The 23,166-nt window shown below is 44.3% G+C and overlaps 1 protein-coding gene and 1 pseudogene across 1 annotated transcript; both read left to right on the top strand.

Annotated features, from left to right (window-relative positions):
- Positions 1–1,015: 1,015 nt before the first annotated feature.
- LOC119353567 (SAC3 family protein B-like) lies at positions 1,016–12,948 on the top strand. The gene is made up of 17 exons (XM_037620187.1): positions 1,016–1,455; positions 2,266–2,394; positions 3,674–3,868; positions 4,063–4,266; positions 4,760–4,888; positions 5,624–5,788; positions 6,018–6,236; positions 6,327–6,538; positions 6,661–6,761; positions 6,872–7,087; positions 7,205–7,432; positions 7,501–7,592; positions 7,680–7,773; positions 9,580–9,672; positions 9,749–10,734; positions 10,812–10,926; positions 11,035–12,948. Exons 1-17 carry the CDS (start codon positions 1,070–1,072, stop codon positions 12,781–12,783), a joined length of 5,313 nt encoding a protein of 1,770 aa, XP_037476084.1. The 5' UTR covers positions 1,016–1,069; the 3' UTR covers positions 12,784–12,948.
- A 3,821-nt stretch (positions 12,949–16,769) lies between these two features.
- LOC119359081 overlaps positions 16,770–23,166 on the top strand; it is a 44,983-nt pseudogene continuing 38,586 nt past the window's right edge.

Raw genomic sequence — 23,166 nt, 5'->3', positions numbered from 1 at the left:
CGCACCCTGCTGCCCGCATGGCCGCAGCCGTCCCGCAAGGCCGCAGGCCTCCTCTAAATCCGGTGACGCGCAGGGCCGCAGCCCGCCGCTCCGACTGACGAAAGCCTTCGCCGATGTCCCCGCGTGCCCGACATCGGTCGTCCCCTCCTTCAAATCCGGTGACATGCAAGGCCGCGGCCTGGTGCCCAGCCAACGCCGAAGCCTCCTGCATCTATCGCCGCCGGACTCGCACGCCACCATCCGCCGCTCCGACCGCCGGACGCCTTCGCCGTTGTCCCGACCTGCCCAACGCCGTTGTCATAGTATGAGTAACTTAGCTAGTAATATAACACACTTCAAGAAATTTTTACTTATGTGACAAGTAGTTAATGAGAAATAGTAACATAATATGTTACTGTAACATAGCGTTTCCTAATACAAAATAAGTCTACAAGTTAATAAATAAAACCGTCTATAACACTACTATTATGTTACTTTACACTATAAAAATAGTAACTTAGACTAGTGTCATATGCATGACACTAGTGTAAGTTACTCACTACTATGACCAGCCTAAGAGAGTGGGTGGGGGGTCGAATGGAGAGATGTGGTGATAACTGAGGGAGCTGACGCCTGCGAGTGAAAATGTTCGTTCGATTTTGGCTTCGTCCCGAACGACTCCTGGTGATGACGTGGCAAGGGCTATCGTCAAGATGCGTGCGACGGCTACGAGTGCGTTCGGGACGAGGTGTAAAAACGTCGAACGTTCGGGACTTATCAGTTCCGTTCGTTAATGCATGAACGGCCAAGATAATCGGCCTTCACAGCTTCACCTCACGAGGAGTGACAGCTGAATACACGATTCCGCAGGCACCTCTCTACAATTGATTCCACCTTCGGCTGACGGCCCGGCCCCACCTGTCAGTAGCCCTTTTGCCCGCCGAGCCGCTTAACCCAAAAGCTTCGACCCGGCGGCTCCCTCCCCTCCCCTCCCCACCTCCGATCTCTCTGCAATTCAAACCCCACTCCTCCTCCCTCCACGCGCGCCGGCGACGAACACCCGCCGCCGGCTAGGGTTCCGCGCCCCGCGATGGAGGCATCCGGCTTCGGCCGCGACGCGGGGCCCCTCAACCGCGGCCCGGGCTCCGCGCCCCTCGCCTTCGGCGCCGGCGCGGCCACCGCCCCTTCTCCCGCGGCGCAGCCCGCCCCCGTGCAGTTCCCCTCGGCTCGCCCGGCCGCCCCCTTCGTGCCCCCCTCCTCGCGCTTCCCGAGCGCTCGCCCCCAGCTCTCCGCAGCGGCTCCCATCTCTCACCCTACTTCTCCCATCCCCATACCGGCACCCTCCGCGCGCCCGGCCGCAGCTGCTCCCGGCGCCTCCGGTCCCGTGAGGTTTCCGAGCCCTCTTCGTGCCGTCGACCCAGGCGCGGCCGCTGCTACCGCTCGCCACGCCGCGCGCCATCTTCAGTCTCAGCCGAGGTGAGTGCTCCCCACCCCCCACACCCTCAAGTGGCATCTGTGTTGTTTGAGCTTTGCTGTCGAGCTGGCTGGCTAGTGTCGGCTAGGTTTCTGTTCTGTACTTGCTTTGCTGTTGCATCCAAGTAGCTGTAACTGTAAGAACAGGCGTGTAGTAGCTTCAGAATCTGACGCATAGTGTAGTTGGCGTTGTGCAGATATATTCCACTCGCAGTAGTTTCACATATTCAGTGATTGCATAGAGTATGATTTCCGTTTCCCCATTGGAGATGGCTAAATGCGCATATGAGTTTGTATTTGGTCGTATGCCTGCGACATTTGACTATTAGCGCGTCATAGCAACTCTAGTGATCTAGTTTCTACAATACGGATTGTCCTAAGTTGATCGTTAGAGATCGTGGCATGGCACGAGGCAACCATGTAGCCAATTCGCAAGACTTGGCATGGCACGAAGCAACCATGTACTACCTGTATCAAAATATAAGACGTTTTTTGGTTTTGCATAGGGCATAAAAAACATCTTTTATTTTGTTACGGAGGGACTTGCCAATTCACAAGACTTAGCCACACTGGTGACTGTGTACCAAGTGAATGATATTGAGCAGGGTATGGCACATAAAAAGGAACATCTAAAATTGCATGTTGTTCAAGCCAACTCAAAATATCTGATAAGGTGCCTTGCTGCTGGAATGGTAGACTAAGATCTAACTTTTTTGGTGGTTAATCACCTAATCCTAGCCCATCTGGTTGCAGTTCCAAACCTGCGATACCCATGGTACATTATTGATGGATTGTTTTTGTGTTCGCATTCAGAGTAGCTGCACCATCCATAGGCAGGCCCATGCATCCTGGTATTTCCTCAAGGAGCAGGTCCCCGCCGAATCTATCAAATCAGCATGTGAATGTTCCTTCAGAAAATGATAATGGTATGGGGCAAAGAAGGTAAAACTACTTCATGTTGTATCTCTCGTCAAGCTATCTGAATTCATAATGGACATCCAATATATTCCAGTCAATATCTTTAAAACATTTGTATACATGGCGTGCAGAAAATTTGTACATAAGGGCTTGATACGTAGATATAGGTCACCCAGCGACTGTTCTCCTTTAAGTCGTCCAAATGTTGTAGGTGGGACAATCCTTGTCAGTACAATGCAATCTTCTTCTGAAAGTTGCGCAATGAGCCACTGAGCCAAATATTCATCACTCTCTGCTGAACTCTAGGGTATGTTTGGATGGTGGACAAAGCTCACCCTGCCAATTTTCAGCTCATGACCAAAATTTTGGTCTTTGCTTGGATAGTTGCCAGTACTTTTGAAATGCCAACTTCTCTTTTGCCCACTCTAGTTCATTTCTTGCCAATGTTAGCAAACTCATGGGTAAGCAAAAGCTTGACCAAACTTTGGCTAGCCAAATACTCCCTCCGTTCCCTAATATAAGACCTTTTAGCTATTTCAAAATATTGATACATACATACTAAAATGAGTGTACATACATACTAAAATGTGTCTAGATACATACGACTCAAGAAAAAGCTAAAAGGTCTTATATTAGGGAACGGAGGTAGTATTTGGTAGGGCAGCCTTGGGCTAAAACCAAAGGTACCAATGCTGTTGTTTATACTCCCTCCATTCCCTTATACAAGGCGACTATCAAAAATACATTTTGCATCAATACAAGGCCACCAACAGTAATCGAGGCAAAAATTAATGATGTTTCCTTGTACTAGCAACTTTTTAATACTTACATGCATGTAGTCATAATGACACTCAGTCACTTCCTTCTCATTCATTGGTTGCATACTTGTGATGTATTAATGATCCTGGTTAACTAAAAGAAAAGTTGACTTGCAAAGGAGTCATTAAATTTTATCTTGGTACCTGTAATATGAGTTTGTGGCCTTGTATAAGGGAATGGAGGGAGTACGTTATTTTGCCAGAAGGCCATGGTCAGAGAACAATACATCAATCACCGTCAGTTCTTAAATGAAAAATGGTGCATATCATTATACTAGGATACGCTACATGTTGTGTAGTTGATCTTAGCTGGCATGCTTGACATGTCTTTGTATGGACCACCCTACATGGATTATGGTTGTGTAGGTCTGGAGAGGATTTTTCTGTTGGATGTGAGTTCAGTTGGGTTTCCCTGGAGCTTGCAACTATAACCTTGTGGGTACAGCTATCAGTGTTTTTAAATCTAATGTCTCTTCCATCGATAGGTTGGTAAACTATGCAGACCCGTTGTTTGAAAATGAAAGTGCGCAATCTTCAGTGCAAATGAGAATGCAACCTCCAGAGACTGGAAAGACAGCAAGATCACCACCATTAGACATGAGCAGACAGTTTAGACCATCATCAAGCCTTCCAAAATTAACTCCTACACAGCGTGCTGAGCCTCATGATCATGTGCAAATGTGAGTTCTTCGATAGAAATTGTCAACTAGTAATTGTTTACTCTAATTGTATTTTAAGTTTTATTAGTGTCTCACTGCAAATTATCTCATAAAAGAGTGTAGTACCGGTTACTTAGCTAATAATTAGTATTTCAGTACTAAATGTCACTGGTCGTGCTGTGCTGCTTATCTCCCTGTTTTTACTGATATTTCAGGCCTAATCTATCACCTTCCAAGTTTGGAATCCAGAACCAGTCTCCTTTTCATGATGCATGTGCTACATTCTCTCCTCTTCTGAATAGCAATTTAGTTCCTGGTATTGGGAGGCCCCGTCCTGCCTCAGGGACTAGTACATCTTCTTCATCAGTGCTTGGTGGTGCGGCTCAACAAGAGATGAACGATCATATGAGAGAACAAAGGTGCTGTCGGCTAGACTGTCGTAAACTGCCACATAGTTGATCTGAGCACCATTATATTTTTGATTTTTTTGTGTTCATCAGTAGTATGCAGCCTGTATAGTCTTTATTTAAATAGTCTTTGGTGATACTAATTTGAGTCGAGAAAAGGAAAAAACTTTTAGATAAAATATTTATTGTGATTGTCTTGCGAGCTGTTCAAGTTTTTTTACTAGAAATATGCTCAACATTGTGATGCTGGTAGGTTTGCATGGAGTAACCCCTCTCCCCCTGCTGGGACATTCTTCCTATTCAAAAGAACTTTAGCAATGGATATAACGAACTTCCGCGCTGTAACGCAATACTGCAAATTGAACGTAAATTTGCTTCTGTGATCACATTTATTACCTGGATCACTGTAAAATCATTGGTTAATGCCATCTCTTGTGCTTGTGCTCCTGTTGGTACATATGCGTTTATGGCTCTGTAATATTTTCTTCCTTTTATCCTTCTTTAGATTCTCAGCTCCACTTCAAAGTCGAACAATGGATCATAGCATTTCAAAAAGGTCTAGGTCACCTACTTTATCCTATCAGGATGTTGATGGTGCTGAAGCTCGTCATGGCACTGGTGCAAATGCTAGAAGGTACTACCATCTACTGATTGCCATTTCTTTATGGCGTGCCTGTTTTCTTCTGTTGCTGCATAAATAATTAAATATACATGTGATCTCCTAACTCCTAAGTGCTTCAACACCCCACAACGTATGTATATATAGGTAATCACTGCTACTTTGAATTCGTATAAATATCCTAGACTGGAGAAAGTTAGATAATCATGATCATCCATTGGAAAATCAATTCAGTATGGAAATGGGTGAAATGCTGGGCATAGTCATTTTTGGGCATGGGTTACCAAACAAAACATGACACACCTGTTATTACGTAACGTGTTCTCTTTACTTGGTCAGTGTGTTACCAAACTGAATCAAGAATACGAACATGGAGACGGTCTTCTCTACACAGTTTTTGGAAAATTTATTTTCCTTGTAGCTTTTAGTCTCACTAAAGGAATATTAAGCAACTAGTGTTTTATTCGAGCTCTTAAAATGTGGAAACCCTCAATAGTATGCACTAACCTTTCATGCTAATCCTTTTTTTTCTCTTCATTTTTAGTGACTTCTTTTTTTCGAAATGTGAGCTGTGAAATTCTTCTTTACTATTTGTCTACTAACTTTTTCGGTTTTCGGTTTAGGGTTTGGTTCCTGTGAGCGCTAATTCTAAAGCCTGAAATCTGGCATTTAAAATGACTAGTTGCATTAGTGATGTATTGTGGACTTGTGGCTAATGCATAAAGCATTTTCCTGCTGCTTCCTTTACAGACTGATAAACTATGCGGATACCTTGGTTGATGATGTAAGTATTGAAACTTCAAAAAGGATGAGGGCACCTTCAGATATTAGAGACAACATTAGGCCGGCACCTGCAGGTTTTGGCAGCAGTAATGTTGCAGCCCAGAATCTTCGTTCACAGGCTGATATCCAGAGGTAAATCCTTCGAGTTTATTTTGCTGTATGTCAGTTTTACTTATTAGTTTTGATAAAAGATGCAATAACGACTAAAATAAATAAATTATGACCAGTAAGAGCACAATCTAACACATCTACCATATTTATGCCTAGGAGCGGTAGTTAATAAACGAATTGATCTGTTACTGTGCTTGCTTATCTTTTACTTTATGTCATTTAGCAGTTGACTTTGTTGCTATTATTACAGGTCTGAAGCATCCCTTCTCAAGGTTGGAAGTCAAATAAAATCTCGCATTGGTGATGTGCGTTCACCACCGTATCAGCAGTTCCGTCCTTCAGATACTTATTCAAAAGAATATAGTACACCTACATTTTCTCCACCAAAGCCTTCGATTCTCAATTCTAGGAGCGTGACCCTTCCTTTGGATGACGGTGACGACTTTATCCCTTCAACTGAACTTGAGAGGTGCTTATGCCAGCTTCATAATGTGGCAAACCCTTTTTTTTCATCAAATATACTGTTTGTTGTTATTGACTCATGTAACATTTGCTGTAGAGAAAAACAGGCAAAAGCCAAGCGTTTGGCTCGTTTCAATGTTGAACTAAGCAGGCCAGTGGAAAATATCAATGATCTCGCAAAAGCGGACAAACAGAAACAAGCCTCTTCAATGGGAAAAGTTCCAGTCAGATCAAATGATAGTACTATGGCTGACATGGACCCCCCAGGGTTAGCCGCAATTCTTGGGCTTTGTTCCTATATGTGCCCAGGTGATTCCTGCACTAGATCATATCACTTGTTTTTGCGCAATGTTATTTTGGTCATTCTCAACTCTTCAATGTATTTTCTTAACCATGCTACTTACAAACATGTATTCGTGCTTTGTTTCTAGAGCCTGAAAGGGCGGAGCGCGAGAGAAAGGGAGATCTTGATAGGTACGAGAGGTTAGGTGGAGACAGAAACCAAACCACCGAGCTTCTTGCTGTTAAAAAGGTATATAATGTTTACCTTATCACCTGCCAGTATGACAGGATTCTATCTGAATTTATCTCTCATCACCAGTAACAGGAAGCATGATGGAAGTTATTATCTAATTGATACAGTATACTAGGACTGCTGAGAGAGATGCAGAGTTGATCAGGCCTCTGCCAGTTCTGCAGAAGACCATGTCATACCTTCTTAGTTTGCTGGATCACACATATGATGATAGTTTCTTGGGCTTATACAACTTCTTGTGGGATAGGATGCGAGCGATAAGAATGGATCTTAGAATGCAACATTTCTTCAATCAAGAGGCTATTTCTATGCTCGAGCAAATGGTAATTCCAATTTTATTATTTTTCCCACTGTCCGTAAATGTTTTTTTTTCTTTGGGTAAACTTATTTCCCAGTAAGTTTCATCGTGAACTTTGCTTTTCTTTTATTTTCTTGACCAGATAAGGCTCCACATTGTAGCAATGCACGAGTTATGTGAGTACAGCAAAGGAGAAGGTTTTTCAGAGGGTTTTGATGCACACCTCAACATTGAACAGATGAACAAAACATCAGTTGAGCTATTTCAAATGTATGAAGACCATAGGAGAAATGGTGTGCTCTTCTCAACAGAACAGGAGTTCCGGGGTTATTATGCACTGCTCAAGTTAGACAAGCATCCTGGTTACAAGGTGAGGTGAATTGAGTGGGTCTTGTTGTTTTCTGCTGTTTTGCTGACTTCTGTGTACATCTGAATCAGGTTGAACCTTCTGAGTTATCTCTGGACCTTGCTAAGATGTCTCGTGAAATTAGAGGCAGCCCAGACGTCTTGTTTGCAAGAGAAGTTGCAAGGTAGTCATACCTTATGGCATAATTTGAATTCCTGGGTCTTTACTAACTTTGATTTGACTTAACACCAACTTTTGTCATGCAATTCAGAGCATGCAGAATGGGAAACTACATTGCTTTCTTCCGGCTTGCAAGGAAAGCAACATATTTGCAGGCTTGCTTGATGCATGCTCACTTCGCGAAGGTAGAATAGTTTGTCGATGAAAGGCTGTTCATTTTTGTACCATATCCTTTTACTGAAATTATTTGTTCAAATATGCACATACTTCTAGTTCTCTATTGTGCATCTATACTGGCAAGTAACCTTGTAATAATAAAACGTGTTACCAGAATTCAGAACTGACAGTTTCTCATTGTAATTAGTAGGACCTGCTGTTGTTTTTCACAAGACAAAAGGTGCTTGGTAGCACAATAAAATTCTTAACTTTTGTCATGTTTTCATTGTACTGTAAGCTGATTCAGCCCTAGCTAGCTAGAGGAAGTAGTGGGATCTATCAACCCTTCAAATTTTTGAAACGACCATTGTACTTGACTACTTGTTACAGTTTACATATACGGTCTATATAGTGTATGAAAATGTGACAGTAATAATTGATCGCACAGGGTAAAAATTATGGATCCGCCACTATCTGGCATTGACTAGTTCTCCCTGGCCAGTATTGTACTCCCTCCGTATCAAAATATAAGACGTTTTGGTAGGTTAGTTTAACCTACAAAAACGTCTTATATTTTGGTACAGAGGTAGTACTTCTTTACATTTATAATACGTTCTGTATTAGTTAAAGTATTCTTATGTTTTGAGAAGTCACTAATCAAAATTTCTGGAAACAATGGTTGATGTGAACATTAGTTCATGGCACTGCTGCCATAGAGAGTAGAGCCAAGCAGTATGACTTAAAGCCCAAAGGGAATGAAGCCAATATGGTATTAGAAGGAGATAGAATGACATAAATTTGGATGAGAGAACTAGACGGGTTCAGAGTTAGCAAATGGAGGTGTGCATGATTCATTTCTTGCTTGATCTGAAAGATTATCAATTTATCATGTTGCTACTTAACCTCGCCCTTAATACTTGAGACTCTTTCTTGTAAACGAATTGAACTCTTATCTCTACCTCTTCCCTAATTATCCTCCATGCTACTGATGCATCATCCGTTCCTGCTAATTGATAAACTACGCATGCTGGACTTAATATCTTTAACATCGAGCTTTCCTAAATCCTACAGTAATAAACTACCATCTCGCCTTAATCTCTACTTCGTTGTCTGTACTCTCAAACATTAGTATGGCCATTGTTTTGTCCCAGCTGTTTTCTCGGCACTGTCAATCGAAGCCAGGCTGTATGTGTGGTGAGATCACAATGGACAGGTCAGGATGTCCTCACGTTGCTGCTGTCTGGTGCACGTTCGCCGTGCCGTGGGCAGTTTCCACAACATCTGGCCATGCTAAGGGCCGCTCCTCATCACCATAAACTGTCGTTGGAGTCTTGCTGATATCTCGCGAAATGCAACACTGGCATTGAGCCCTTGGCTTGCTGAGGTCACCAAGGATTTCAATGTAGCCGCCTGGCCAACATCCTGTAGGTCGATGACTACCTGCTTTTACAGGAAGGGTGTGATGACATGAACCTCAGAGGACGTCATTGCGTTTTGTTCAGAACTTCAGATCAACCAAGACAGAATTAAGTCTCTCGCACCTAATGTCGTCTAGCGTGAGTTTTAGTCTACCTCTTCCATACCATGATCCTCTTCAAGTTATGGTGCAACACTGGTAGACCTATTCCGTCCCTTTAGGAATTGTGGATATGCCTGTTTGACCATAGACCACAATTCTGCTCCTATACTGTATTAGGGCCACTTATCAGATATACTTTGTTGTTCTGTGCACAGGAAATTGTTTTAATAGTATTATCTTTCACTATTTGCTAGTAGTAGGCTAATTGTTTGTCAGTTCACACTTTTGTAAAGCTTAACCCATTTCTTCTACCCAGGTAAGAAGGCAAGCTCTGGCTTCATTGCACAGTGGTCTGCAGATTGGCCAAGGCATCCCTATTTCACATGTCGTGGAGTGGCTTGCAATGGAGGTAAGTGTTCTCTTATTCAAACAGTAAATTATTCATTATGGAAAAATTGATATCATCTTGTGTCTTTCTTTTTCAGGATGAGGACATTGAAAGTCTCTTAGAATACCATGGTTTTGGATCGAAGCAGTATGAAGGACCGTACCTAGTGAAAGAAGGGCCTTTTCTTAAGAGTGAGAGCGATTTTCCATCTGGTTGTTCTGAACTTGTGCACTCGAAGAAATCACAGAGAATAGTGGATGATGTATCTTCTGGTCCAGTTTGTGCTCCCACTGGTCAAAAAGCGACTGTTGCACCATATTCTGTCGGGTTTCCTTCCCCAGCTAGCAAAAGAGAGCCGGTTCTGCCACGGTCTGCCCTTGTGATTCCTGTTATTGCGAAAAAAGAGTTTGGCCCATCGTTTTCTGGACCTGTTTCTCCCACTTCTAGCGGACAGATTACCTCGCCGTATTCTGGCCTGTTTTCTCCAAAAGCTGGCAATAAACAGTTCAATTCAACATATTCAAGTCCTATTTCCCCAACTGGTAGCAGAAAGGGAAGTGTTCCAGTTATTCTTAGCACTTCTCCGCGTGCTACCAAGCATGCTCTCTCGCACACAGGATGGATGGATGACCAGAGAGTAGCTTCACCGAAAGCAAAAGGCAAGATCACGATGACTGATGATTTCATAATATCTGAAGACCAGAATGGTGATTTTGTGGACTTCTCGAGAGAACAAATGGAGATACCGCAGTCAGAAGCCTACACTCAACATGTTGATGCTTTGGTGGCAACCATAGTCTCACATCCTCTGGCAGATGGTGTATCCTCAGATTACGCCCATATGCATGAAGAGGAAGATGAGCTCAGGGCACATGGCTCTGGCAGTGATACAGATTTGGATGATGAAAGTACATCATATCATCAAGTCAATCTAATAGAACGTGTGTGGCCTACAGGTTCCCTATTGCCTGGTCATGAGGATGGAGATGACCAAAATAATAATGAAACAACATATGACTCGTTACCAATTGTTGTGTCTCCAAAGAAAACAATTTCAGATGAAAGGCTAAAGTTGATACTGAGGTTGGTTTTGTTATCCTTGATCTATGTCACTATAATTCTTTAATGTACCGAACCTTTGTCTTACTGTGATCATACAGGAAATGGAGGCAGCGTGCTGCGGATCAGAGATCTCTGAGAGAGCAGAAAAATGCCCTTGCTATTGCAGCATTGAATTCTCTGTCACTTGGACCACCAGTTCACCAAACTGCAGTGGTAAGTCTACCATAGACATGTTCTATTTATTCCAAAGCTTGGTGTTTTCTGCAATTTATTTCGATGATTTGTAAGTCCACGATAAATGATGACTTTTCTACAATGAAGGTGCCAAAGCATGCAGTCCACGAGCTAGACATTGGCCATGCCTTTAAAGAAAGATACACACGGCAACAAAGATCTTGGTCACGACTAAATGTCTCAGAGTTGGTTGGTCCTATTTTAACTGAAAAGAAACCTGATGCTAGGTGCATCTGCTGGAAGATGCTAGTACTTGTCCCACCAGGTGCCATGAAATCTCAGAGCAACAATGTTGCCTCGAGATGGTTACTCAAAAAGCTCATGGGTTCTGGAAATGAAGATAATGGATTGCTTCTTACTTCAGCAGACCTCTCAATTTGGAGAACGTGGCTCAGTTCTCCGAGTGTATGCTGCCTATCTGTTGTCAGGGCCAGTGACCAACAAGTTATTGGTAACGAAATTGCTGACAGCACAAACTGTATAGTATTTGTGGTATCTGAAAGCATTCCGTGGGAAATGCAGAAGGCACGATTTAGCAGTCTGTTAGCCTCCATACCTCCTCAATCTTGTCTCCCTCTTCTGATTTTAAGTGGTGACACATATAATGAAGGGTATGATTATGCGTCACAAAATGTCATTGATAAGCTTGGCGTCGGCGGTCTGAGTGAAGGAAAGATTGCTTCATCCTTGGTTGTTTTTCTAGCTGGAAGCTGCACTGAAGGTTATATCAATGGCTTCTTTGACGATGACAAGCTGCGAGAAGGTTTAAAGTGGATGGCGAACAGTTTTCCTCTACAGCCTGATGTCATCCTCGTGAAGACACACGAGTTACTTCTGAATTACTTGAACCCATCACTTGAGCTACTTAACAAGCGTGTTGCACCTGAAGTTGGTCCTGAGCATTGCATCTCAGTATTCAACAACGCTGTCAGCCAGCTTGGAGAAGAGATTTTGGCAGCAGCATACAGAAGTCCTAATCAGTGGCCAGCTCTTGAGATTGATCTTCTGGAGAGATGGAGCAGTGAGAGGTTGTTCACAGAAATGTTCTTACCTAGCATTGGATGGTCATCGCCATCAAGAATCCAGCCGCTGGTAGAAACCGTAAAGTGTTTGCAGCTTCCAGGGTTCAGTGACGACTTGTCTTGGCTAAAACAAGGATCTTACATGGGCAGGCAGATCCAAGATCAGAAGCTATATCTTGAGGAGTGCTTGACGAGATATCTGACCCAGTCGGCTCAGTTGTTAAATGGAGCCCAGGCGGTTGCTGAGGCAAAGATTATGGTGCAGAAAGGTGTTGATCTTGAGCTCCGTGACTCGAATCACTATCTTGTGCCGAACTGGGTTACTATCTTCCGGCGGATCTACAACTGGAGGTTAGCGAGGCTTTCTACCGGAGATTTCTCAGAAGCTTATGTCCTGAGTCAGCGTCTTTACCAGCCCCCTGCAACACAGCATGGGCTCACTGCCAACAGCGATACTATAGGCGAAGCGCCCATTTTGGAGGACCATGACATGATGCCTGCTGTGCCATCTGGTCTCTCGCTAGACGAGATCATTGAGGTCAGTTGTGACCTTGATTCTGACAGTCCACCACTGAGACCTCCATCACCTCCGCTGCCGACCCCAGCATGCGACGAACCTCAGGCACTGGCACACATTGATGGTGAGGTAAACCCAATGCATGGAGCTACCTATGACGACACGCACGACGCACCGAGAAGAGTAGAGCTAAGAGATTTGGTTCCACTCAAATGGGACGATGAGCTTGCCAAGCTAGAGCAGCAGTGCGCCAAGCTGCAGTCCAAGATTGATGAGAAGCTCTTCATATACTTCTGAGCTGCCGAGCCTTTGAAAGGCCGCGACGCTTGGTGTAACTTGTAACATTGGATATCATTGAGTGATAGAACATTGTTTTGTTAGGTCGTGTCATTATCCGATGAGAATGTCATGGTGTTGTAGACATATATAGCTCAGATATCCAGTGGATACGTTTGTTGTATCTCTAGCTGTTAGCTTTCCCAGTAGTTCAGTTCAGAAATCTCTTAGAGCATTTCCACTAGGGCCCCCAAGACGCCCCCCCAAGCCACTTTTTGCATGCCGGCGGTAAAAAAATCTCCCAGCCACACCCCCATAGCCTTGATTTGCGCCGGATTTGGGCAAAGTTAGTGCCGGCGCTCTCAACCGGAACCCGGCGCGCTGGGGACGAGCTGGGAACACCGGCGCTAGCTTTTGCATGCAACTGGCCCACCCTCAGCCTCCCACCTCCCTCTCTCCTTTTTTTTATCTGGGACCCTCACCCTCTCTCCTCTCCCATGCCTCTCTCGCGCCGACGAGGCCCTGACCCGGCCGCCCAAGCCGCCGCTGCGCTCCGGCACGCCTCGCCGCGCCTCCGCCCGCGCCTGCCCGCGTCCTCTCAGCGCCGCAGTTGGGCGGAGCGCGGCGGCCGGGTGGGCGGAGCATGGCGCCGACCCTCCTCCTCCCGGACGACACCAGCACCGGCACCACGAGGGCTGTGTCCCAGGCGTTTGGACGGTCTGCGGCGACGGCGTCGAGCGCGGCTGGGTCGCCGCCGTCCATGAGCTCCTCCCCGGCTGAGAGCGTGCGCGGGTCCGGCGACCGGGACGTGAGCAGCAGCGGCAGCCTGAGCTCCTCAGGCCGCCCCGCGAGCGAGCAGGGGGGAGCGGCGCCCACGCGAGGAGGACGGCGCTGGGCGCGGACGGGCGAGCGCGGGAGGGCGCCGCCTGCGAGCGGGAGCTGGCACTTGTGGCCGGGGCGGAGCTTGCCCGCGCCCCCTGTGCGTTGCCAGATGGGCACCATCGACACCACCAGCTTCGTCTCCTCCACCTGCGTCAACGTGGCCAGCCTAGTCAAGACACCGGAGCTGCTTCGTGTGCCAGAGCAACCTCTTCTTGCCGTCGTCCTCCTCGTGCAGCTCGCCGACGTCGGCGAAGGCCGCTTCCTGCCGGCGGCCACGACGACCCGCAGCAGCGGCGTGAGCGCGTGGCCGGCGAGCGGGCGCGGCCTGGGAAGATGAGGAGCCGGAGGTGGAGGCGGCATGGCCGAGCAGAGAAGAGACGAGCCGTTGGGGACGTCGCCGACGAGCTCGAGCTCGCGTGGCCTGGCAGTGCCCATAACATGTTTGTTGTAATGACAAAGCGAAAAAAATAAGACACAACCTAGGGGCACAACGGCTGGAAAATTTTCGCACCCAAAGCCGAAGTTAGCGCCGGGGTCTCCCCAGGAGGCCAAAAAAACGCCTCTGAGGGGCACAACGGCTGGAGATGCTCTTACTACCTCCAGTTTCAATCGACTGGTGCTATATAAGCTACTACAACGAATTTCGGTCGGACTCGACTACTACCTCCAATTCCAAACCATCATTTGGACATGGAAACGTACTTCCAAAATGTTTTTATGGTTTTACGAATGTTACCAGTACAATACTCTTCGCCTATACGATGTTTTTTTATACCTAAAAAATGCAAAAATAAGTTCTTGATATATTTTTGCAAGAATTCATTTATAATAAGCACTCTTATCAATAGCAAAAATGGGGTTTAGGTAGTTAGGTATTGTGTAAGAAAGGCTGATCCAAATCTATTGCTGCAGCTACCCATTCAATGTAGAAGAATTAAAATTTTAGACTCTTTCATAATATAAAAATATAAAACTTCTCGGCTTTTACCCATTTTTTTTTGGAATTTCTTGATTGTTAAGAATTTTATGACCAATCATCACTTTGTATGTGTGATTTATGAGGCATAAAATTGATGTCTTCAGATTCGCGTGTAAAACTATATACTGGTTGCAATTTTGTACCGCAAAATCTGCAGATTACCCGAAAGTGCCCTTCTAATCCAGATTTTAATGTTCCTGCTACCACAGACGTTGCTTAGTCTTCTACCAAAGCAATACGAATGATTTTTTTCCACAGAAATTTACAGGCATGTACAACATCCAACAATGCTTGGTACAAAAACAAAATCAAATTACTTTCGTAGGTGTCCATTTAAGCTTGGGAGCAGAAACTCCATGCCCCATATTACCGAGTTTTTGCTTATATTCACTTTTACTCCATTTTGAGTCTTACACAATTCATTTTTCGTGCGAGCAGCACTTTTTTTGTGTGCAGGCTGGCTAGCAGCGTAGCAACGAGGGTTTTCTCTGTGCGACCAGCCCAGATATGCCGCAGTTTTTTTTCTCTTCTCTTTTACGTCGATATGAGCTTTCCACTATTCTTTCTGTCGGCCAAGCGTGGAGTATACAAGGGGACGAACGGGGGAGGCTGGAATAAGCATTTGTTTGTTATTTTTCACATTTATTTTTTTCTCCCCTAAAAACACTTATTTTTTTCTTGTTTTATTTTTATTTTCCTTTTTCTTTATTTTCTTATTTTACTCTTTTCCTCTTTTATGTGGAAAAAATATATATACAGACTGGTTTTGTTGTTTCTCAACTTAGTTGAGAAGTATAGTTGTGTCTCAATCATCTGTCAGATGTTTATCAAATACTTCGATTCAGGCGCCTGAGAAGGTGCTGTCGTGTCTTTTATTCATCGTGTGGGACGACAGGGGATGTCTCGTCGTTTTTTTTTTGTTGTTGGCAGGCCTCTAGAGTTATTGGGATTGACTGTGAGCTCGTACCGCTTGCTGCTTCGGCCTGCGAGGTTGTTTCTCGTCTTCCTTGATCTTCCCCAGTGCAACTGGTTTTTAAACCAAGGACGAGGAGGAGGTCCTCGCTGACCTCACGAGCAATGCCGGCAGTGGTGAAGATGAGACCGAGCTTGGACATATGTAGAGGACTAGAAGCAGGCGAGCTCTTGTTGTCAGCTGTTACAATCTTAGAGGTGGTAACTAATTAAGCCCTGCATCCTCATTCTGTTTCCTTTACAATCTCCCTCGCTCTCTTGCTAATCTGCTGTAATAGTAGTAGTACAGTACTAGGTTTGGCTTCCGAGATTTGGATACGACTCGTTCATTTTCGTGTCGTTGGGTACTTTCCACGGACTATCTGCTCCATTTTTGGGCCGCAAATGATGAAGCGCTTTTGGTCAAAACAATTTCGTGTAGGAACACAACTCCTAGTTTCAAGCAGGATATAAATCCATCCTGTAAATCGGATGAAAGTCCAGAGCACAAGCTCAACGTACAGATATTATTTTGGAACCATTGCACATATATTTGAACCAACTCCTTTTTTTACAAGTTTACCACTATTGAAGGAAACCTAACTTCCTTGATGGTAAACACGAACAGACACCCTAGGTAGTGTAGTATCTAGGTAACCTGCATACTGATTGCACCAGACCAGATCACATAAGTGGATTAGCACCAGAGTCCAGAGTTATTACACTTTTGTTTACTCTCTGCCTGACTCGTCTTTTGCTAGAAGGGCAACCGGTGATGATAAAACTGACACTCCAAGGCGGACGTGAAGATAGTGATGACTTGCAAGTCGCACCTGGCCAGTAGCTTGTTTGCAAGATTTTCGGGTACAATGCCCTCTGGAAGATCACTACTAAAGTATGGAGTTGTAATTATTCTCATCACTGACCAAGATAAAACTGTATATACATGTTCTAGGAGTCCAACTTATGTATTCCATGAGGTAGTAGACCAAAATACAGAAAAGGTACATGTATAGTTTATAAGGATACATGTTAGCAGCCGTGTGTCACCCACCCTTGAACTCGTCGCAGTCAATTGGGGACTTTTCTACTGTTTGATGAATCTCTGTAAGACTTGGCAGAGGCTTAGTCAAATTGTCCAGACTCCATATAGACCGACCAGCAGCTTCCCTCATTGATCCAGTTCTTGCTTGCCATGGAGGCTGCCATATCTGTAGTCGCAGGTGAACTAGTGAGTCGTTTCATCTCCTTGCTGATGAACAAGTACCACTCCTCCTTTAGCCATGCACAGTCAGAGGAGAAGATGGTGGAGAGATTGCAGAACCTCCTTATGAGAGTCAGCATGATCGTCGAGGAAGCAGATGCGCGGTACATAACAAATTCTGGGATGTTGTTACAGCTCAAGACACTCTCAGAGGCCATGTACAAAGGATACCGCGTGCTGGACACCTTGAGGTACCAAAACCTCCAAGACAGTGTAGGCATTGACGAGGTTAGCATCAATGACTCATCTAGCAGCAGCTTGTACTTATCCATTCCCGTCAAGCGTTCTAGAACAAAAGCCGAGAAGGATGACAAGGCCATGCGGCTCGAGTCAGATGGTGCCTTGCAAAGCTTAGAAATTGTTGTTGCTAACATGGCAGAATTTGTAGTGCTTCTGGATGGATGCGAGCACATATCTCGTAGGCCATATGATGTTTATCTTTACACCAACAACTTCATGTTCAGCCGACATGCTGAAAAACAAAGGCTCTTGAGCTTCTTGTTGGAGCACAACAACCCTCCTGGTGATCATGCGCCGGCGGTTCTTCCGATCATAAGTGGTTTTGCAATTGGGAAGAAAACATTGGTTGCTCATGTGTGTGGTGACGAAAGGGTTCGGTCACGCTTCTCTATTCTGCACTTGAATGGAGACAAACTCTTGACAATACTTGACCATGGAAGGACCATGTCTGGGACGATGTTGGTAGTTATTGAGTTTGCTTCTGATGTAGGTGACAATGATTGGAAAAAGTTTCACTTGTTTTTCGTAAGAATGAGCAGAGGAAGCAAGATCATTATCATAAGTAAACTTAAAAGATTAGCCCGGTTTGGATCGATGCAGCCTATTTTCGTAAGTGTTCTGTCCTACGACGAGTTGAGGTACCTTTTCAAGACACTGGCATTCGGGAGCGTAAACCCCGCAGAATATTCACGGCTAGTACAATTAGCTGATGATTTTGCGGCAAGGCTCACTTGTTGCAATAAATACATTTGCTTATGTGTTGAGAATGAACCTCAATGCACTACAAGAAAATACACTTCCGTGATGATACGTGTTTGTCACAGTAGGTCGCTTTTTTTGTCATACATGTACATTCATGACAAATTTATGACAGAATCAAGATAGTCATACATGTGCTATCGTAGAAGTGTTTCATAACATTACCAAAATTATCATCACGGAAGTGTCCACTTCCATGACAATAAATCGCGCGTCACAGAAGTGCTTTCGTCAAGGGTGACCGACACGTGGCATCCACCGTAACGGAACGCCGTTAAGCTATCAGGTCGGGTTTTGGATCCGATAACCCGTTAACAGCCCCGACCAATGGAGATTTTTCACGTGTAAAATCATCATTGGCTAGAGGAAACACGTGTCGGCTCATTATTGGGACAGATGTCATCCACTCACTGGACAGAAGGCGCCTATGATACGTAGACATGTGGCACGACACAACAGTGGTCCATTCCTGTGAAAAGGTCGGCCCATTTGACTTGGTCAAAAGCTTGCGGGACGGCCCATGGAAAACCTGTTAACGGCATGTTCGCATATAGCCCATTTACAGCCCGCTAACCCAAGACCCGTTACGCCCTATCCGAATTAGGCCCAGTAGCGTCATCTGGGCCGTCCAATATGATTCCAGCCCGTTTTCACTTCTGGCCCATGTATAGCCCATGACGTATTTCGGCCCATATGAGGCCCTTTGTAACTCTTGGCCCATTAGCGGCCCGTGTTGAAACTGGCCCGTAATGAACAGTGTATCACTTTACACCCATTAACGGCCCGTGGTGAAACTGACCCGTAATGAACAGTGTATCACTTTATACCCATTAACGACCCGTTATTCCGTTGGGCCGTCTCCAGCCCATGTTATCTTTCAGCCTTCTCAGAGCCCATTTATTCTTGGGCTCATTTCCAGCATTCGTTTACTTATGGCCCGTTACTGTCATTTTTTGCTTGTGGGCCAAATTCAGCCCGTGGTTACAGTCGGCCCGTTTGTGGTCCGTTAATACGTTGGGTCATTTTTATAGCGTCATCAAATACAGCCTATTAACGATGGCCCGTTATGGTCGGCCCATGAACGGACGATTCCAACTCTAGCCCGTTTACGGCCAGAATGCGGTCTGTTTGGCACATGTTTGGCCAATCGATCATAGGCCCGTATAAGGCCTATTGATGATACGATCCGTAGAAGGCCCACTGATGATACGACCCGTAGAAGGCCCACTGTTTCTACGGCCCGTAGAAGGCCCACTGTTTCTACGGCCCGTAGGAGGCCCAGTGTCACTACAGTAAATATTAGCCCATGGTTATTGTGACCTAGTTTTAAAAAATAGGTTATTGCAGCCACTAGCAAACCGCAGAAAACTGCACTGACTACAAGCAAACAAATAAACAAGACAACAAGGAAATAAATAAGCAAGCAACTTACACTAGGCTATCACGGCTATTACACATATTACATCCACTGGGCATCAAAGTTCGCCACCAGTGCAAATATAGGGAACACAATAGCATATAAACGTCGCAGCAAAACAAGTCCCGAACTGAAACCACTTCAGAAGAGCTCAAGAAACAACATCCTGGGTACCCATAATGCTGGCAAGATGCTTAGCAAGCTTATTAAGTTTCTCTTGTTTGGCGCTTAAGTCCTCCAGCGCTTGCTGTTGCACGAGAAAGTATGCATCTGAATTCTGCAGGGACTTCCTCAGTCCTTCGGCTTCCTGTCGCATAACATCTGATCGATGTCTTTCAACTTGAAGTTGAGACTCAAGAAGCCGAACTGATTCAGGCAATGAGTTCGAAGAGCTAGTGCCAGCAGTGGTAGCCAGTAACTCGAACACTACATCAAGACATGACTTTGGGGTTGTCTCAGTGTCTTCAATATAGTTTTTATCAGCTTTCTTGGAGACCAACAGGGATGTCCACTATCTTGAACCTTGTCTGCATTACTTTCTTTACCATTGCATAACAGGGTACTCTTCTCCAATATTTTATCCCCGTTCTAAAAGAGAAACAAACAAACACATCTCAGGTTTACAATGTAGTATATGAAACTCATTTTGGTAAACCAGTTCAGTAGTAAGGTGGACAGGATAACAACATGAAACAAACATATATCTATGTAGTATGGTCACTGTATGGTTTATATTATTCTAGTTTATGTTGCCAAATCAAGATAGATATAGTTCGAATCATATCTATTTAAGACAAAGCAGCATAGACAGAATATAAGTGTGGGAAACTACACAGCAATAACAACACTTGTAATGTGCATGGCATGAGAACATAACTGTTTATTCAATTGAAACTGAAATCAACATAGAGCAAGTTACAACAGCAAACAGCCAAACACGTTGAAGAAACAGGTTTAAAACATACCTGTTGCGCCATTGGAGTTTCAATTGCATCCTTCAAATTTGAAATTAGTTGGTATCAGTAAATACAGTGATGCAAGAGCAAAGTAGTATGAACCATAGCTACGGAACCTGACCTGAGAACAATTCTTCTTCTGTTTTAAGCGTTGACTTCGGGTTCGGAGTGGTGGTCCTCGTGATTTGGGCACTGCAGTTGCCTTACTAACTGCTCGTGTTTGGGTGCTCTGTGGTGGAGACGGTGTTGTGTCAACGGGAACTGGGTTTCTATCTGCTGGGGTTGGGGTTAGAAGGGGTGTAGCTGGTTCTCTGTCCAACTGGGTAGAGGTACAATCTGCATGAGTGTGGGTTATGTGTGGTGGGGCTGGTTCTTGGGCAAGTACAACCGTGGTTCTATCTGCATCGACAAGTAGCACGATCTTTTCTGAAGACCGTGTTTTACTCCCACAGATACTGCCATCACTCCCTTCAATTGAAATGGCTGATAAACAAGAAAAGTAATTGAATGTACAGACATTGTAAGATAGACAGGTGCAATGGATAGTAGGGAAGAAAACATGGCATGAAATAATTTACATTTATGTTGTCTAAGCAAAAAGAATAGCAGACATAATTTCACATATATGATGGCTAATTAAACAGGATAGCATGACACAATTTCACATGTATGATGGCTAACTAAACAGGATAGAATGACATACTTCAAAATATGATGACTATTTAAACAGGATGACATGATATAACTATACGATGTGTCTATTAAAGTGGTTGGCATGCCATAAATCACAAACATGCCGTCGATGGAAACATGATGGCATGATGTAATTCACGGATAGAATGACATAATTTAAATATGATGGCTATGTAAACATGATGAGATGATATAACTATATTACGTCTTTAGAAAATGGGTTGGCATGCCATAATTCAGATACATGCTGTCTATGTAAACATCATGGCATGACATAATTCAAATATATGATTTATATACTAAGGAAGTGAACAGAGGGCAATCACATATATGATGTGTCAACTAAGGAGATGGCATTCAATATTGTGTATATGATGTAAAAACTAAGCATTGCAATACAACATATGCATTATATGAGTAATATAACCCTGCCAAGTTTAAGCATACACCTCAGGGGGATAATAGGACTGGTCATCTGCCTCTGAATCCTCCTCTGAAGAGCTATCTGTAACCAGCAAGATATCTGCTTCAGCAGGTAGCATTGTCTGCTCTGAAGACCTTGTTTTCACTCCAGATTTCTCCATCACCAATTCAAATGGCTGATGCACAGGAAGAGCAGTTGAATATACAAACATTGTCGACAAAAGCAATGAGAAATACAAAAAAAAGGATGGCATGATATAATTCACATATATGACGCTTGCCTAAACAGCATGGCATTGCATAATTCACATACATAATGCCTTGCAACAAGATAACATTTCATAATTCACATATATAATGTCTTGCAACAAGATGGCATTGCATAATTCACATATATGGTAATTAGACACTAAACAGGTGGCATTCACACAAAGCATGTCTAAACTAAGCAAATGACATAGCAATGCAAGATACCATACACACGATATGAGCAACATAACCCTGCCAAGTTAGGGCCTGCACCTCGGGGGGGGGGGGATATAACTGGTCATCTGTCTCTGAATCCTCCTCTGAGGAGCTATCGGTAACCAGCAAGACATGCACTTCGTTAGATAGCATTGTCTGCTCTGAAGACCTTGTTTCCACTCCAGATTTTTCCATGACCGTGCCAAATGGCCGATGCACAGGAAGAGTAATTGAATGTACTAAAATTGTTGACAAATTTAACACGTAATAAAAAAATGATGGCATGATATAATTCACATATAAGATGACTGGCTAACCAGGGTGGCATTGCAAAATTCACATATATGATGCCTGGCTAGACAAGATGGCATTGCATGATTCACATATATGATAAAGAAACTAAACAGATGGCATTGACACAAAGCATGTCTAAACTAAGAAGATGGCATCTTTAATGTATACAGTAAGCAATGCAAGGCACCATATGCATGATATTACCAACATCAGCATGCCAAGTTAGAGCAAAGACCTCATGGGGTAAATAGGAGTGTTCTTCTCCTTCTGAATCCCCCTCATAACAGTTATCTTCCTCTTGATTACGATCCAAAATGGGTGGAGGGGGGCTGCCTTTGCGCCCACCATGGAACGACGTCTGCATGAAATTTTATTGCCATGCAAGGCTCGTCTCTTTTGCTCTACATGACCAGTTCCATTGTGTACAATAACTGGCATGCATAGGAATAAAACATAGTGAGATTATGTAAGGAGTGCATGCACAAATCCAGAGTGATGGTAGCAAACTGTGGATAGACCCAAACCAATGATAGTAGGCAGATAATAGATTTAGTTAAAAAATACAGATAATGGCTCCTTTAATGTTTGTTTGCACCCAACATGAAACTCATAGTAGACACCGGAGATTAACCAGATAGTAGACAGATAGTACTGATTGCTGCCCCAATATGTACCCCACAACCATTTAAAAACTCAAGTTTCAACATTAGTTTGGACCTGACTCGGAGTCTAATAGGTGAACACGACGATAATGTAGCATGTCATCATATTAAGCGACGCATAATGTAAACAGACACGAAAGAGTGCGACCTCTCTTGCGGACCCGTGTAGTCCTCAAGGTCATCTGCTCAATTGATGATGGTAATGAGTTGTCGTGGCTGCCGGCGACGGGGAAGAAGATCTGAGGCGGCGAAAGACAGTCTGGAGAGCGAATCCCAGCTGTGGTGAACCCTTCCGTCGTTGGAGCAGCTGAGCTGGGGTGGAACACAATGCCGCAGGAGCAGGACAAACCACACAAGGTTTTCTTTGACACATATCTGTAACATAAGTAATTGAGTAAGGGCTTGTTTGAATTTGAGGA

The sequence above is a fragment of the Triticum dicoccoides genome, chromosome 2A, assembly GCF_002162155.2.
Source record: "Triticum dicoccoides isolate Atlit2015 ecotype Zavitan chromosome 2A, WEW_v2.0, whole genome shotgun sequence".
NCBI lineage: Eukaryota > Viridiplantae > Streptophyta > Magnoliopsida > Poales > Poaceae > Triticum > Triticum dicoccoides.
The sequence above is the reverse complement of the archived record's forward strand: the minus strand, read 5'-3'. Positions and strand labels throughout refer to the sequence as shown.